Source organism: Crinia signifera, chromosome 2 (genome assembly GCF_055691185.1).
Source record: "Crinia signifera chromosome 2, ASM5569118v1, whole genome shotgun sequence".
Lineage (NCBI taxonomy): Eukaryota > Metazoa > Chordata > Amphibia > Anura > Myobatrachidae > Crinia > Crinia signifera.
Window position 1 is genome coordinate 235,968,539 of NC_139218.1, and position 16,898 is coordinate 235,985,436.

Below are 16,898 nucleotides of genomic sequence, written 5' to 3' on the forward strand. Positions count from 1 at the left end.
TGCTTTTCTACTATGATTTCCTCTGTAAAAAGTGGTCTACACAGTATGTAATTGCTCTCAAAGGTTTATTGGTCTTTAAATGCAGAAATACACAGCCATATGACTTACTGTAGCTCAGTTTTGGGTACTTGTTTCCTAGCACGGTGCCCATCATATGCCATCGCATACCACTAATTAAGGTATGCGATGGGATGTGATGGGACCCTATTTTCGGGTCCTAAGAGCCGCACTGTACAATTTTAATATCGTGTCGCATCGCATGCCATTACAATGGCATGCGATGCGATCTTTACTTGTACAGGCACCCTGATGGGTGATTACTATGTTAAATGTACCCCCATTGTTAATGCCACCCCACTATCAACGCCAACCCGAAGCGTGGCGAGCGCAGCGGCAATACGCGTCCTCCGACCTTTTCATACCCCCACTATCCACGTCGGCATGGAGTTGATTTTATATAGTGTGGCGAGCGCACGCGGAATACATGTGAAGTAATCCGCGTCCCCTCGCATGCGATGCGATGGCATAAGATGAAAATTGTGGGCGCTGTGCTAGGAAACAAGTACTCAGTTTTGTTATATTTTGCTATACATACAGTATATGAATTTGTCATTCTACCATGAAATGTTCAAAAGTGTATCTGTATTAAATCTGTCCTATTACTTCATTTTCTTTAGCAAATCACATACTGTACATCTCTGCATTTTATTTCCAATCACTTGTTAAAGGACACACAGCTGAAATGAGAGAAAATTATTAAATGATTTAATTTTCCAATCCCAGCTAAAAAAGTTACTGCTGGTTGTATTTGTGGTCTGACACCCACATTGTAAGATACTTATTAACCTTATCAGTAGGGGTGTGGTATAAATACCCGACGGTCAGGATTCCGACAGTGATTACTCAGACGTCGGAATCCCGACTGCACAGCGGGGGGAGCGCAATGAAGCCCCTTGCGGGCTCGCTGTGCTCGCCACGCTGCGGGCACGGTGGCGAGCCACCTATGTTATTCTCCCTCTATGGGGGTCGTGGACCCCCACGAGGGAGCAGTCGGGATTCCGACGTCGGAGTAATGACTGTCGGAATCCCGACTGTCGGGGAGCCGTCCGGCACCCATCAGTAGGGTTATACCACTCTCACTAGCAAAGGCTGATGCAGTGCTATGTTTGTAAGAAGTCTGCATTGTAACAAACATGATATACAGTACACCTGAAATAGGGTCGACATGCCTAAGAATGGCTAGGTTGACAGTGAAAAGGTCAACATGGGTTTTTCACTTTTTGGTCTTGAATGTCGGCATGGTCGACATGGACACCGAATCGGTGGACCTAGTCCCCTCACATGATTCACTGTGCTTGCTATTCATAGGGCACGGGGCCTTGCTATGCTCGGCACACTATTCTATTCTTTCTCCACGCCCATGTCGGCTCCAAAAAAAGTGAGAAACCGATGTCAACCTAATGCTTAGGTTGACATTCCACCGATGACGACCTTAAGCATGTTGACCTATTTCAAGTGTCCACCTAAGTGTCAAACTTCAGGGGTTGATGCAATACATTTTGACTTTTGGTGTGTCGACCATATACCATGCTTTAGTCAAGCCAGGAGACATAAGTAGCACACAAACCAATACATAGATTCTGCAAGGGCTTTCACATTATTACAAATGCAGCAGCTTTCATTGGCCTGTGGCTTATTCGCTCATTGTGGACCAAGGTCAGTGTCAAACCCCATGTGGCTCTGTCCACCTATGCACATGTCCATAAATACACGGTTCCTCTTGCTGAAACACAGGTGTATTCATTAATTAACCGGAAAACATGCTCTGTTGGGTGCCAAGAGGACTGGATTTGGGAAACACTGCTTTTATATATTCTAAACAACTTTGATAGATATAAGGAAATCTCATTTTTGTATGAGGCAGCTTGGCAAGGACATGAATGTCTCAATTATTTACATGTTTATAAATTCAATCCTTCCTCAAATTGGTGCTCGACCATAACCTACTCCCATAGTCACTATACTTGACTCTGCAATACAGTTTGTATGTTTTATTGCTTATTCGTGTATTTATCACACACATATGACTAATACAATTATCAAAAACATGTTTAATTATGTAAATGATGTAGTTCAACGTATCCATTGCTCTTTCTTTAATGTGTACAGGTGGTCTCCCCCCTTATGGAGGCGGTGCTAGGTGAGACTACAATTACAGTGACCGAGGAGAAGGTCAGCATCGTGGAGCTCCAGGCACAGCTCATCTCGGGACTCTCCCTCTCTCTCCACGCCAGCCCAGGAAATAGTCACACTATCATAGCAAAGACAACTGCTCAGCACATATTAAAATATCCAAAACAGGTGAGCTTACCCACTCCTAAAGCAAGCACAGAGTGCATGAGTTACACTCTCTGGCTAGTGTCCTAATATAACTACTGTATGTTGTATCTTCTGCTAAACACATGAACACCTAAAAGGCATTATTGTAGCTTACAGATGGAGCGCCTCTCATTATTGCGCCGAGATCGCCAGAATCTGTCCGCTGGTGATCGCCGGCGGAGAGGCGCTCCATCTGACTGAGCATGCGCGTCTCAGTTTCCCATCGGCAGGGGGATGGGAACCCTGTCCGTCTCCGCTTCAGGGAGACGGACAGGGTTAGGACAGGGGGTGCGGCGGGGACCCGGGGCGACCGTCGGCGAGGTGGTGGGGAACCGGGGGGAGCCCCGTTGTAAAGGGACGCGCGCGCATCTCGTGCGCGCACATCCCCTTACGGCAGCTGGTGGGGGATGGCGACTCTTCCGCCATCCCCTGCAAAGCTGGGACCCGCTCCATCTGTAGCAACAACACTTTCACTTAAACCAAGGTATTCATTACCCCCAGTCATTCCTTTTATCCCCACCAGATATCTGACTTAGGAAACCCACAGTACACAATGGAGGTTATTCAGACCTGATTGCTGTGGTCAGGTATAGGTGGTCCAGCCAGAGTGAAATTCCACCCTTAGGAGGACTTGCGAAAACTAGCAGGATCAGCGATTAGCTGCAAATCCATTCACAAGCCTCTCACCAGCGAATGATTTTTCCAGTGTGTGCAATATGTGCGTAGAGCAGAACTTAAGGCCCATGCACATTAGAAGATTATCTTTCCAATCTGACTGGTAGGAATGAAAATCTGGAAATTTCTGGGAACAAATTACAAACAACCGTTTGCTCCCAAACATTGGAAAATGGACAAAAGCAGTCATCTGCAAAAATTGATTTAACCAATTTGTCCGTAGGTTTTCCATGTTCAGGAGCAAATGGTCAATTGTAATTTGCTCCCCAAAATTTTGAGATTTTCATTCCAACCAGCCAGATTGGAAAGATAATCTTCTAGTGGGTATGGGCCTTTACTCTGTGTCTGCGATAGAAACAGTCGGATCGGGGCCAGAGCTGACATCACATGCCTTCCCCTAAAATGTCTGGACAGGCCTACGTTTTCCTTGACACAACCGGAAAACAGCCGTTTACCTCCCCCAAACGCCGGTTTCATGTCAATGGTCAGCGATAAAAAAGAAAAAATAGCAGGATTTTATAACAGGAAGGCCTTCCGCACTATGATTCATACACATTCGCAGTCTATCAATAATTGCCCGGTCTGCAAATTTCCAGCCGTGCGATCAGGACTGAATAACCCCCCATGGTTGCAGAAGTCTCGCAACCTCTGTGCAGCATCAGGAAGCAGTATGTGTGGACTTTTATTTTCTCGTAGACAGTAACGGGGATGAGCACTGTGAAAGATGCATTTTTTGGTGCTGCTGGATGAGATGAGCACAAATATAATAGTGAGATCTTGATCATCTTGAGAATTAAAATAATTACAATTGTGTCAATGTATTCAAATTATACAGTCATTTTAATGCTCAATGTATGTTTAATATATTTACATCCATCTATTTTTATTAAATTGTTATTAAATCAATGATGAAATATAGGCTGCAAAAGTCTGACAGAAGTAATACAAATAGTGTAATTACAGTGTAATGAAACTTAGGAGCAAAAAGTAAAAAAAAAAAACGTATAAATAAATAAAGTGTAAATAAAAAAACTCTCACTGCTTAGATTGTTTCAGTTTTACAAAAACTATTGTTATTTATTTAGGCTTCTGTTAAATAAATAATGTCACTTCTTGTAAAACTACTTTTTGTAAACTTGTACATCATACTACTGGGAGGTAAGGGGTACATTTTAATACAACACATGCCAGACAGATAGATAAAGATAAGACTGGATGGCGCATGTTGCCAACATTCTTGTATTAGCCAAGACGTTCCTTTTTTTAGGGCAAATTAATCTTTTCTTGTACAAGACGCCATCTGTTCCAGCTCCCGGCTGACTGGTTCAAAGTTAAAAAAGAAATAATCTGTGCACCGCCGCACAGCAGCTACACATATATTACATGGCGGCAACACTTCTAGCTTTGCGTGGTGCACAAGTGTCCATCAGGGAATTCAGATAAACAAGCATATTTGGAGGTTAGAGGTGCCTGCTGTGACACTGCTGCAGATTTCAGGCTGACGGACCGATGCCTACAGTATTTGTCCTACATTACTGATACTCATATTACTGCTATCGGACAATGTTGTCTGGCAAGCTCAGGCTCACATACATTTCTAACAAATTTGTTAAGTATAGAACATATGTACATAGCTGTTTTATATTGTATGCTTATGAACAATACAAATGTTATTTTGTGGAAAAGATGGTGAACAAAAATATACACACACACACACACAAATGGATTCATTAATATATTTGTAATCCGTTTTCTTATTCTGCATTCAACAACAAATCACATATAAGTAAAAAATGTATTGCAGTGTATATAATGAATATGGGAAAACAGAATATTTTAAGTTTATTACCTTTCTAAACAATTGGATACATTTATAATAATGTGAGATACACCCCATAAAATATTGTTCATGATATACTTATGCTTTCTATTATTGGTAATGTTAATAGCAGGATGGTCAGTTTTATGAGGATTTGCTCTAATTAAACATTGCCTTTCTTTTCTAGGAAGCTCTAATGAACCTCTGGCTCACATTCAGTGATGGAACATCAGCGCCATTGTCACTCTATGATCCAAAGGATTACACCTTGGTTCTGACTAGCCTGGATGAACGAGTTGTCTCTGTAAGTCCAGAACGTGCATTTCCTCTTGTGATAGCTGGAGAGGAGCAAGGAAAAGGGTCCCTACTGAGAACAGAAATGATAATAAATGAAAGCTGCCAGAAAACAAAGCGGAAAAGTATACTTTCCACAGCAACAGCTCTAGTTCATGTTGCTTTCGGCTCAAATGAGCTAGCTGGAGAAGGTGAACATGGAAAATTAATTACCGGCATTCCTCCACATTTCCCTGTGCAAGAAAACAAGGAGACTTCAGGAACGACATCTATGGCAACTCTATCCACACTGGTTGAAGAGCAAAGTTCACAGGGTCCAGAGGAATATCCCTTACCACTTCCTACTGTGTATCCCCAGCTAACACGAGGACTTACTGACCTAGAAATTGGAATGTATGCTCTCCTTGGAGTATTCTGCCTCGCCATACTGGTCTTCCTCATAAATTGTATTGTCTTTGTTCTGAAATATAGACATAAAAGGGTTCCACCAGAAGGCCAGGCTAATCCCGATCATTCCCATCACTGGGTTTTCTTGGGTAATGGACAGCCTCTTAGGGCTCGAGGTGAATTATCACCACAACCTGAAAGTCCTGGCAACCCTTTGGAATCTGGGACTCTGCCACCACATCATTCTTCCTGCTGTAGAGGGGAGGCAAGAGGAAGTAGCAGCAACAGCAGTTCACAGGCTAGTGTGCAAAGCCAATCTCACGGACGTGGAGATGGTTCCTCTGGTGGTGGGGGTTCAAGTAGGGAAGCGAGTGAGGACCCATTAAGTTCTTCTCCAACATCTAAGCGAAAGCGAGTGAAATTCACTACCTTTACTAGTTTGCCTAGTGAAGGTAGTGTTTATGATGCAGTACCAGGGTCAGAGGAATGTGATCTTGAATGGGTATGCCGAGATATGGGACTAAGGGATCCACATGAACTGAAAGACTACATCAGGAGGGTCAGAGACATGGCATAACCTTAGGATTTGGTGGGCTGTTATAATGGACAAGGCGAGCAAACTTGCACCCATTAGGTCTGTTGTTTTCTCCAAAACACAGGAAATGGGGTAATGTTTCCCTTTTATGTCTCTATATTAATGTATTCAAACCCATACACTGCCACTCACCTATTTTCCTGCCTTCATTTCAAAAGTCATTCACTTAAGACATTGGCTTATCTGTCTTTCTCTTCTTCGCTTTTATCCAAAACACCTGCACATTTGGCCAAGATGAAGGAGCATGTTGTCTACCTATGTCTCTGTATTCTGTGGGATGGAGGAACAAAATATTTCTTGGTCTCCAACATACCAAACCACTAAATATATTCCATACTTTGATATATACCATCCTTGTACTGGATTCCAGAAGAAAAGACGAAGACCCGCCAGGAAGAACTGGTTCTTTGTGAATTAAAAAAAAACCTGTTGGTTTTCTGCAACATTTCAAAATGAACACAAAAAAAATGATACGTGGGCAAGGCGGGGAAATCCTAATCCCATTTAAAACCAAAAGGAAGTGAAATTTAGAGTAACAAGGCAAAGCTGTTGGTTGTGTGTCGCAGGTATATTTGGAGTTCTGTAGCTCCTATAATACTACTACAAAACCTGCAGATCGTTTTTTCAGTACAACTATATGAATGTGTTTAGCAAACATGGGAACGCTCAAAAGCAACATATTAAAATAGCACTTCAAATGTGACAAGATTTTTCTCAGGGGATTTGAGCAGTTAATGCAGTTCTACATTGCTAATCTGGGTGATGCCATGCTATGGCAAAACGATAGGAGAAGTAGCCATCTCTGAAATGGTTGATGAACTGAAATGGCCAGCCACTAAGTAATGAAAATGAAATATACAGTACACTTAAAGGGAACAGCTTCGGGAATCAGGACATGGAAATGAGTACGTGACCTGAAGGTTCTGTTACTGACACATGCATATAAACCCAGTATACAGTATTTAAGGTTTATTTGGCCAATTTGATATGTGCCGATACATTCTATTTGTCATGTCACCATGGAAATTGATTCTGCTTAATTGTAGGAAAACTAATCTTTTCCTTAGAAAAATACTTAGCTTATCCATTCAAAAATGAATCCTTGATTCTATGAGTCAGTGTTTCACTTGCGTGACGTTCAGTCTGAAGAGTTCTTGTATTAGGATGTCTTCAAACAAAACCATAAACCTTATATATGTAACTTTATTTTTATTATATACAAACATGCTTTTTTTCCACTCATTTCAGTTTACCAGGATGGGATTTATATATTTTCAAAATAATAAGACATTAATATTCTGCAGAAACCTTTACACTATAGGAATACTGCCTTTTTATTTGATTTATATGTTTGTTTGTTTTTTGTTATATGGGAGAATGCATTGAGTGTAATGGCAGAAGAACACTCACCTGTGTTAAAGGAGGCTACAGACGCCATCTAGTATGGAGGACAATGAACATTTGCTAAAACCAGGGGACTCATTTATAGGAATACTTTATTCCTAGGCAGAATGAATCGGTGCATATAGAAGGTTCTTCTTATATAAGACATGTATGTCTTGAATTTAACCACCATTTATGTCAAATTTTTTCCTAAAGAAATACATGGGGAAATAAAATTTGGCCGTGCACCAAAGTCATATGTGTGTATTTGTGTGTATTTGTTCTTTTTATTCCTATTCTACAGTATTCTATCGATTTTGTCATTATTTTATGTTTTACGGCAGCCGGTTTTTAATTGAATAAGCAATGCTGAAACCAAGATGAAGGAGAAGAGGCCGACTGAGGATTCCTTATCACTGCCATTTAGCCATGCTTCTGAGCTTTTGCTGCTACAAGCTATGCAATAGGAATAGACACAAATCTACTTAGAAATAATGTGGCTCATGCATAGTTGAATATACGTACGAGTGTATGTTACTAATTTGTTCCGCTTAACTTCTGTAACAATGGGTGCACTACAGGGTGGGCCATATACATGAATTATTGTTGCATCTCACCATATGACCAAAGACGTGAAACAGGGTTGTGTAATGGAGAATGCCTGTATGAATATCAGTATATCTTCTGCATCTAGAATAGGGGATGTCTAGTAGCAAACCATGTACATATATATATCACGGAATGTAATGCCGCCAAAACCATGCCTTGCAAGTGATTGCCCCTTTAAAAAAAACTGCCAAACTCTGGTATATATATACTGTATATAATATACTGTAATTTTTTTCTTTGGAACAAAATATGCCCAACTTACAGTAACTCGAACTGTGCACCAGGCACATTGGCCCTTATTCAGATCACTTTGCATCCCCCGTACCTTTGAGGGATGCATGTTTGGCGTATGCGCAGGGGCATTTCTGCGCATGTGCATTCACTAAGTGCACGCACCCAAGACTGTGGGCGATAGATCGTCGCGCCCATGGGAATGCCTAGTCTTTCATAGGCGTTACCATGAAAACAATGGGCATTCCCATGGTAATCGGCCGGTGACGTGGGTGCCGGGCTTGGGTAGCTGACATCACTGGATGTCAGCTGCCCATCCACTTCCTGCCGAATGTCCATGCAGAGTAGCCTTAGATGATGTGGGTGATCACCCACAGCCTGCGAATGGATATTTATGTTAAACATCCATTCACAGCCTGTGCGAACATATGTGGCATGCTAGGGGTGTGGGGCATACCGGCATCGTCTAGATGCATACCCGGCTGATTGCACTATTTCCACTGGTTGCCTTTGGAATAATGGCCATCAATAGCCAATAATGGCCATCAATAGCCACATACTTATATTGTAGACTACTGTGTATGCAGAAAGACCTGAGTATCACTTGCTAAATGCTAGGGCTAAAAAAAGTTAAAATTGATCATTTTATTCACCATTATTCAAGCGATTTCAGCAACACAAAATGATATGAAAATTCTGTCCTGGTATTATACATATGTGCATCACTATAGTCAGTATTACAATTATTATCAGTATTTTAGAATTTGCAATAGTTTTATGTTTACTGTTTTTTCAACGGTGCCAATGCTTTATGGGTCTTATTAATAAAATAGGTACTTGTGTAGTTTCACGGCGCCAGCATGGCTGCGGGCTCGGTGGCTCGCTACGCTCGCCACACTATTTAAAATCAACTCCATGCCAACATGGATAGTGGAGGTATGAATTATCCATGTTGGCATGGAGTTAAGTTCCTTTTTGGACATATTTCATGGCGAGCGTACACCCGGAAGTAGCACGGTGCCATGCTGGCGCCGTGAAACTACACAAGTACCATAAAATATGTTAATATTTAACATTGTTTATATAGCTCAATAAAAACAACTGCTGTAGGGAATTACGGCATAGCACAAACATGTGGAGGACTAATAAGCAAAATATAAATCAAGCAAAAGCAAAAATACAGGATATAAAAAAAAACACATTGAGGTAAGTAGAGCATGAACTTAAGCATAATAATGCACATTTAAAGCAATCATACTTATCATAATGTTTTAAGCAGCATTCTAATGCCAGGTAAACATTAGACAATGATGATGGTCAGGGTGATTTTCCTCTCCAGACCTCTTATGATAACATGTGCATATTAGGAAATTTAATGAACAACAGAACAATATAGTATATCAGTCCATCTTTCATTTATATGCACTGCACCACTGACAATGTTGTTAGAGTCAGCATCACATGTGCACAATCTCACAGGGTCGTTGGGGAATGCACAATAGTGTGTACAATGATTTGTCATTCCAATCCATCGGAAAAGGGCAAATTGTTCAATATAACATCTAGTAGTTTGTAACCAGCTTAACAGTCTATGGGTGGGATGTTGTAACATCCGCTGCCTATTATCGCCGGGCATCGCATTATTAATAACGGCATATGTTCTAACATATGCGGTTAGTAACGCAAGGGACAGCTCTTGCGATAAGAGCTGTCCCTTGCGATGCGGCGCCGGCACTGGACTTCCGGGTCTATGACCCGGGAGTCCATCTGCGCATGTGTAGAGTGATGGCGCCGGCCGCAGGGCATGCTGGGATGGATCCGTGGCGGATCCCTCAAACAGCGCTGCGGTAAGAAGCCCATAGGCTTCTCCAGGGAATCGCCAGCTTTTGTGGCGATTCCCTCCGCAGTGCTGCCACTGCGGAGGGGCCATACAGCATACAGAAATGCGGTAAAAACCCAGAGAGAGAGAGAGAAGGGAATAGGTGGAAATGAGAGGGAGGGTGAGAGATAATGAATAGGGGAAATTGAAGAGTGTGTGACAAAGAGTGAGAAACAGAGGAGAGAGACGGATAGGGGAAATTGGGAGAGAGAGGAGCAACAAAGAAATCAGCCTGAGCAAGATCACATAATACAAGTACTCACTGTGGTGGGGGCATTCTGACCACATCAGCATAATGACTCTCGACATTTTGAAGGTGTTGATATATTGACTGTCAGTCAATGGTGGTTGGTATTTTGACCGTTGGTATATTCACTGTATGTAAATCATATAGTACTGAACCCGTAATTACAGCCTATATAAGCTAATTGGAAATTTCCAATTGCTTAATTAGTCCTCAGCAGAATTTCTGCCAGGGTGCTGGCGCAAGCCCCAGTGATTTTTCCTAAAATTAATGATTTTAGGAAAAATCTGACTTGTTCTGCAGGTGTGAGAAAATGATGCTGATATTTCTATAGAAATAACCGTATAGCATTTTCTGTCCTGCTGCAAGTTGTTGGCATTTGAATTCCCCTTTGTTAAGCCCCATAGACACTAGATAACCCACACCGTGGATAAACAAACACACTGAACTATATCGATAAATGAAATCTTTCAGTGTTGTCAATGAGACCCACTCAACCTGTAGGTCATTGGCTATATGTTTAGCTGATGGGGTTGGGGATCATTGTGCATAGACTCTACTCATTGATTTTCAAAGATATCGCCACTCAGAGGGGACCCTTCTAAGCATTATCCTCTAACAAAAAATCATATTGTTTGTACAGAGCTTTAGGGCAATGTAATAGGATGTGAGAATCAGAGAGTTTTCCTATTTTTTTTTAATATACTTTATTGAAACTTGAACGATGAGGTAACATACAGAAAAGGTGCATATATATATATAGTGCACAAAATCAGTCAAACAGTACATTATTTGCATACATATTGTAATAGTTTAAAGCAACTACATACTGTCAACAGTGGTAGGGTTTCAAAAATGTTTCTATTTTTTTTTAAATATAACAACTCTAATCACAGAAACGCTAAACACACATCTAAATTAGGACGTTATCTTGCATGAAGTACGGATGGTGTAATGGTTAGCATTACTGCCTCACAGGGCTGAGGTCATGGGTTCAATACCCACCATGGCCCTAACTGTGCGGAATTTGTATATTCTCCCCGTACTTGCGTGGGTTTCCTCCGGGTACTCCGGTTTTCTCCCACAATCCAAAAATATACTGGTAGGTTAATTGTCTCACAAAAAATTAACCCTAGAATGTCTGTGTGTGCATGTACATGTGGTAGGGAATATAGATTGTAAGCTCCACTGGGGCAGGGACTGATGTGAATTGTCAAATATTCTCTGTAAAGCGCTGCATAATATGTGTGCGCTATATAAGAAACTGCTAATAAATAAATAAATGAAGTAAATTGTGTGTTTTACCACAGATTATACATTATGTATATGGCATGAAATTTCTGATAGCAATAGATTGTTATAATCAGTGTTTAACCTAGAAGGATGCATGCACATCAAAACTGGGTTTTGTCCAAAATGGAGGACAAAACAACATAAACATCATTAATAAAAACAAACCATTTGTGCCTACCTGATCCCCAAGGTCGCTGATCCATCCATAGGGCAATCCATCTACGGAAGAGGCTCAAGCATGAAGAGGAAGAGAGAAAGAGAGAAAAGAATAAGGGGGGGGGGGGGGCTTGGGATCATAGGTTAAGGGAGGTGAGTAAAAAAAAAGAGGTGGTAGTCTTATATGGGAATAGGGTCTTTATTGTAGAGGAGTTGAGGAGGACCAGGTTGTAGATTGAAAACATTGCCTAAGAGCAAGTTTAGTTGCAGGAGGCAGGATCTGGATAAATTTATCCCAGCATCGAAACCAAGCTGGTGTTAAGGTTTCTCTGTACTGGGAGGTCTCCAGCCAATCCATTGTGAACAAAAAAGATTAGACGAGAAGTAGCCATGGGTAATGTGGATCTAACATCATGGATCCATTGTTGCAGGATCGCCTTATGGCATACGGCTGATAAGATCATTATTATTTTTGTCATCTCTAGGAATATCTGGTTGATCGGCTAGATAGTCAAAAACTGCCCAAGGAGCCATGCACCGAAATTGGTTGCCCAGGACTGTGGTGCCATATATATATATGTAGGTCAGACCCCGAATATGGGGGCATTCCCAAAAACAATGCATTATATCAACTTCTGTGGTAAGGCATTTGGTGCAGGCTGCAGTATCAGATATGCCCATTAAATGTCTCCTTTTGGGGGATAAATATGCCCAGTGGAACATCTTATATGTCATTTCCTGGTAAGAGCTTGATGGAATAAGTTTCAAAGATGAGCAGAAGGTATCAACTATCTGCTCTGGAGAAATGGAAGCAATTTGGGAGGCCCATTTGTCAATTTGTGGTAATTCGGTATTGAGGTCAATCGTTAATCAGCATCCTTTAGATTAGGCAATACTGTCTTGGGCATAAAAAAACCCATGGTTAGGGCCACTGTTAAATTTTTCTCTCGCCTCGCCAAATGAAAGTGGTGTATTAGAAGAATTTAAAAGGTTATGAATGTTTAAGATAACATTTGAGCGCCAAGCTGTAAAAGGCAGTGCAGCGGTTCCTTGTTGAAACCCTAAATTGCCAACTAGCGGGAGAAAAGGGGAATGTGAAAATTGGAGACCAAGAGATTTTCTAGATAGCATCCATGCCTGGGAAGTAGAGCATAACAGGATATTGTCTGAGTGAGAGATTTATAAGGTGGAAGGCGTGGCATGCAAAAAATAACTAAGGGAAAGGGGAGCGCATAACTGGGATTCTAAAGCCACATCTGTATATACAGTATATTTGTTTCCCTAATCCAATCCATGGCAAAGCGTAAAAGGCAAGCTATGTTATATTGTCCGATGTCTGGTAGGTTTACTCCCCCTTTGAATGTTATTTGAGAAAGTTTTTTTGCGCTAATCCTGTGTCTTTTTTGTTTTTGTTATTCCAAATAAATTTTGTAATTGTGGAGTTGAGGGTGGAGAGGTCTGATTTAGAGACTAAAAGTGGGGTCATTTGAAGCACATAAAACAGTTTAGGGAAACTGGCCATCTTTATTAATTTACATCTACCTAGAAAATTAAGTGGTAGGGTATTCCCGAGTTCAGTTTTAATTTTGTGGATAATCGGTTGTAAATTATTGGAGTAGAGATTCACAGGGTTAGCTGGCAATTGAATACCTAAGTACGTAATATATGCGTTAGTCCATCGGAAGGGGAATGGGGAAGTCCAACCTAATCTCGCTTGACTATGTATAGAGAGTGCCTCTAATTTTTCAAAATTAACCGAAAAGCCTGCAAAAGCTGAAAATTCCTTTATAGTCTGAATGAGTAAGGGGACAGTGTGGCGAAGCTCAGAGATGAATAAAGTAAAACATCATCTGCAAATGCAGTAATACGGAGTTCCTTATTGCCGATCTGGATTCCTTTGAATCCTGGGAGGTGATATTATTAACTGTTACTTGTGCTTTAGGTGTGTCATAAAGGTTGCGTACATGATCGTAAAAAGATGGGCCAAAATGTTGAAAGTGCAATACCCAATCCAAATGCGACCAGGCTATTTTATCAAATGCTTTTTCTGCATCTAAATTAATAAGAATGTTTGTAAGTATTTTACCCATTTTTTTTAAAGCAGCAATCATTTACATGGCAAAACCAGGTTTATTTTGCCATGTAATTGATTGACACTCTATAAAAGATGGGAAAACTCTCCCAAAATCTCTCACTTTTTTGATTCTCACACTCTATTATGTTTGGCCCTTAGTGTGCTTTTGGAACTGAGATTGAGAAACACTAATTAATGTTAATGAATAGGTTTACTACACATCAAACTGGTTTTGCAGTGTAAATGATTGCCACTTTACTATTACTCTTCAACTATGGAATCAGCAAAGCATTTCCAACATTTACGCACCATGCTCATTAGCAGTTGTTGACCCCGCTCTGTGATTTTCCATGATCTTCCGCTTCATAGCTGAGTTGCTGTTGACCAGGGAATATCCAGTAGGGATGAAGTTTCACTAACCATCTTATTGCAACGGTGAAATCCTATCACAGTACCACGCTTGAAGTCACTGATCTCTTCAGAACAACCCATTTTCTATACATACACCATATATTTCATATACTGTTGTCACATTGAATTACTGTTTTTCTCTCTTTTAAATAACCTTCTTGTGTTTTAGAAGTAATGTCGTCTAGTAGACAGGGACACTTTGCCTGAGAGGTTAGAAGTTGATCAGGGTTGGGAGATAGCGTATATACAGTATCATTGTATTTCTTTTAGAAAAGATAAGATTCTGGCTTGTTTTCTTGCAGGGCAAAATTAATCATCTTTTTTTTTTTTATAAAATATATTTCATCCTTTTAAAAGAGTAGTATGTGGTCATTCCTGTTTCCTTTAGATAAAAGGCATAAAATAAGATTATTTTCCATGTATTTTGTATTGATTTAATTAGTTCTATTTTTTAGTTTAATATCCTCAATAGTGATGTTCTTGTGGGGTGTCTCATACCATGTTAGCTTATTTATTTGAAGAGATTTCATGTTCTTATTATTTAAACACACAAGGGAGGTCATTCTGCTTTGTGAGCCAACTAACGCCACCCCGCTGCCAACACGAAAGCCCGTCCGTGCCAGGATGACAAATGACCCTGCAGGCATGCAAATGGATTTTTTTCATTAAACATCCATTCGCAGCCTTGCTTGCAGGCCCAAATCTAAGTCACTCTCTGTTGACTCAGATTTGTGGCATCCTGCTACGTGAACAGAGCGTGGAGCTGACATCCGGTGACGTCAGCTGCCTGCCAACTATGCAAGTCTCCGAGGGCGCTCGCAGTGAAGACCTGCACATGCGCATATTTGCATATGTGCATGCGCAGATCTACAACAATTCCATGATGCATAGCAAGGCAGTAGCAGAACACATACAGATGGAGCCCCTGTCATCATGTCACCCCCCCCTCACTGCCCCGACCCCCCCCCTAACCCTGCCCGTCTCCCTGAAGCGGAGACGGGCAGGGACGCACTGCACCGCTGTCAAAGAATGGGACGCGTGTGCGTGTGAGACGCATGCACGGCCCGGTTTTAATGGAGTCCATACCCACTGGCGCTCGCCAGAGGGGAGGTTCTGGCGGACGCTGGGACTGAATAAGAGGGGCTACATCTGTATGCAGTAGCATAGCAAGAGGGGGGTTTCACCTGCTGAAGGATAACACCATTAGCCCCTGCAGCACCTGGCTCCTGTCACAGTGTAGGAGCCGGCACTGCACACTATACTGTCTCCTGAGCAGCCCACATCTCCCAGACCTCTGGAGTCACGGAAACAGGGATCGTGATGCTTAGCCACCCCCTATAAATCCACACCCCCATCCCACAAATCCATGCTTCCTTTGTAGTGTCCACCACTCTGGGTGTGGATGGGGCAAGCAAAGCCACTGCACATCTGTAATTAGGGCACAGTGTTTTAGACATAATGACGTGCTGCATGGTTTTGTTTTAGTTTCATTATGTTGAAATTAAAAAGCTGATTTTTAAAAAAAATTCTATACAATCCTAAAACATAGATTAAAAAAAAAAATTTTTAGCGTCTTAAATAAAAAAAAAAAATCTGGGACTTAATCACAGGTATTAAAATTGTATTTCAATAAAAAATTGTGCATTTTTATACTTTTAGAAATGTGAGGAGGTATTGTGGCTTATAGTGTAGGGGTGTACACACCCACATGGCAATGGCCACACCCACACAGCGCTAGTTACACCTGCTCCACTTCTCTTGAATCTGGCTCTGATTGCTTGTAAAATGCTGGAGAGTTAACAAGTAAACCATTACCATTAATAAAAAACTATCAATTCTATAATAACATTTATAAAAAATAGTATGTTATACAGTATTAGCAAAAAGATTTTAGTCATTTCAATTCCACATAATTGAATATAATGATATTGGGTTAATTAGCACTACAAAGTTTCTATATCATTTTTAAAGAATTACCAAAGCAAGCAACAAATTAGGTAACAATATTAAGTTTCATATTATACCAAGAAAAGAAAACTACAGTTTAAGAGAATACCAATTGCACATAAATCTTCATATACACGATGCCTGATCCCACTGTTAAACCGTGCTAATGGCAAACATGCATTTCCTTATTAGTTACTGTATGTTGATAATTAACAGTTATTAATTGGAATGCCTGTTTAGACTTGTGCAGCCTCGGGTCATTTTATGCTGGTTTCCCAGGTATTTAAAGGTATATGTACTATTAATGTAGGTATACATTTTTATATGTAACATTAATTCAACTGACAGCTGAGAAGAGCAGTTGGGTTGAGTGAGGCATGTCGGGATGCACACATTGCCGTACCTTGTTGTAAATGGGTATAGCAGCTGACTATACAAGAATGCCAGGATTTAGTGCGCTAAAGAATTTTAAAGCTGTATTCTGTGTTTCTGAGGCCCCATGTGTGTCTATGATATACTACA

At 40.9% G+C, this 16,898-nt stretch overlaps 1 protein-coding gene across 1 annotated transcript in view; it reads left to right on the forward strand.

The window, feature by feature from the left end:
- TMEM132E (transmembrane protein 132E) overlaps window positions 1-7,789 on the forward strand; it is a 415,763-nt gene extending 407,974 nt beyond the window's left edge. Inside the window, exons 8-9 of the mRNA XM_083174037.1 lie at window positions 2,170-2,361; window positions 5,061-7,789. Of these exons, the coding sequence (XP_083030163.1) occupies window positions 2,170-2,361; window positions 5,061-6,131 (1,263 nt within the window). The 3' untranslated portion in view covers window positions 6,132-7,789. The remainder of the gene's footprint in view (window positions 1-2,169; window positions 2,362-5,060) is intronic.
- The last annotated feature ends 9,109 nt before the right edge of the window (window positions 7,790-16,898 follow it).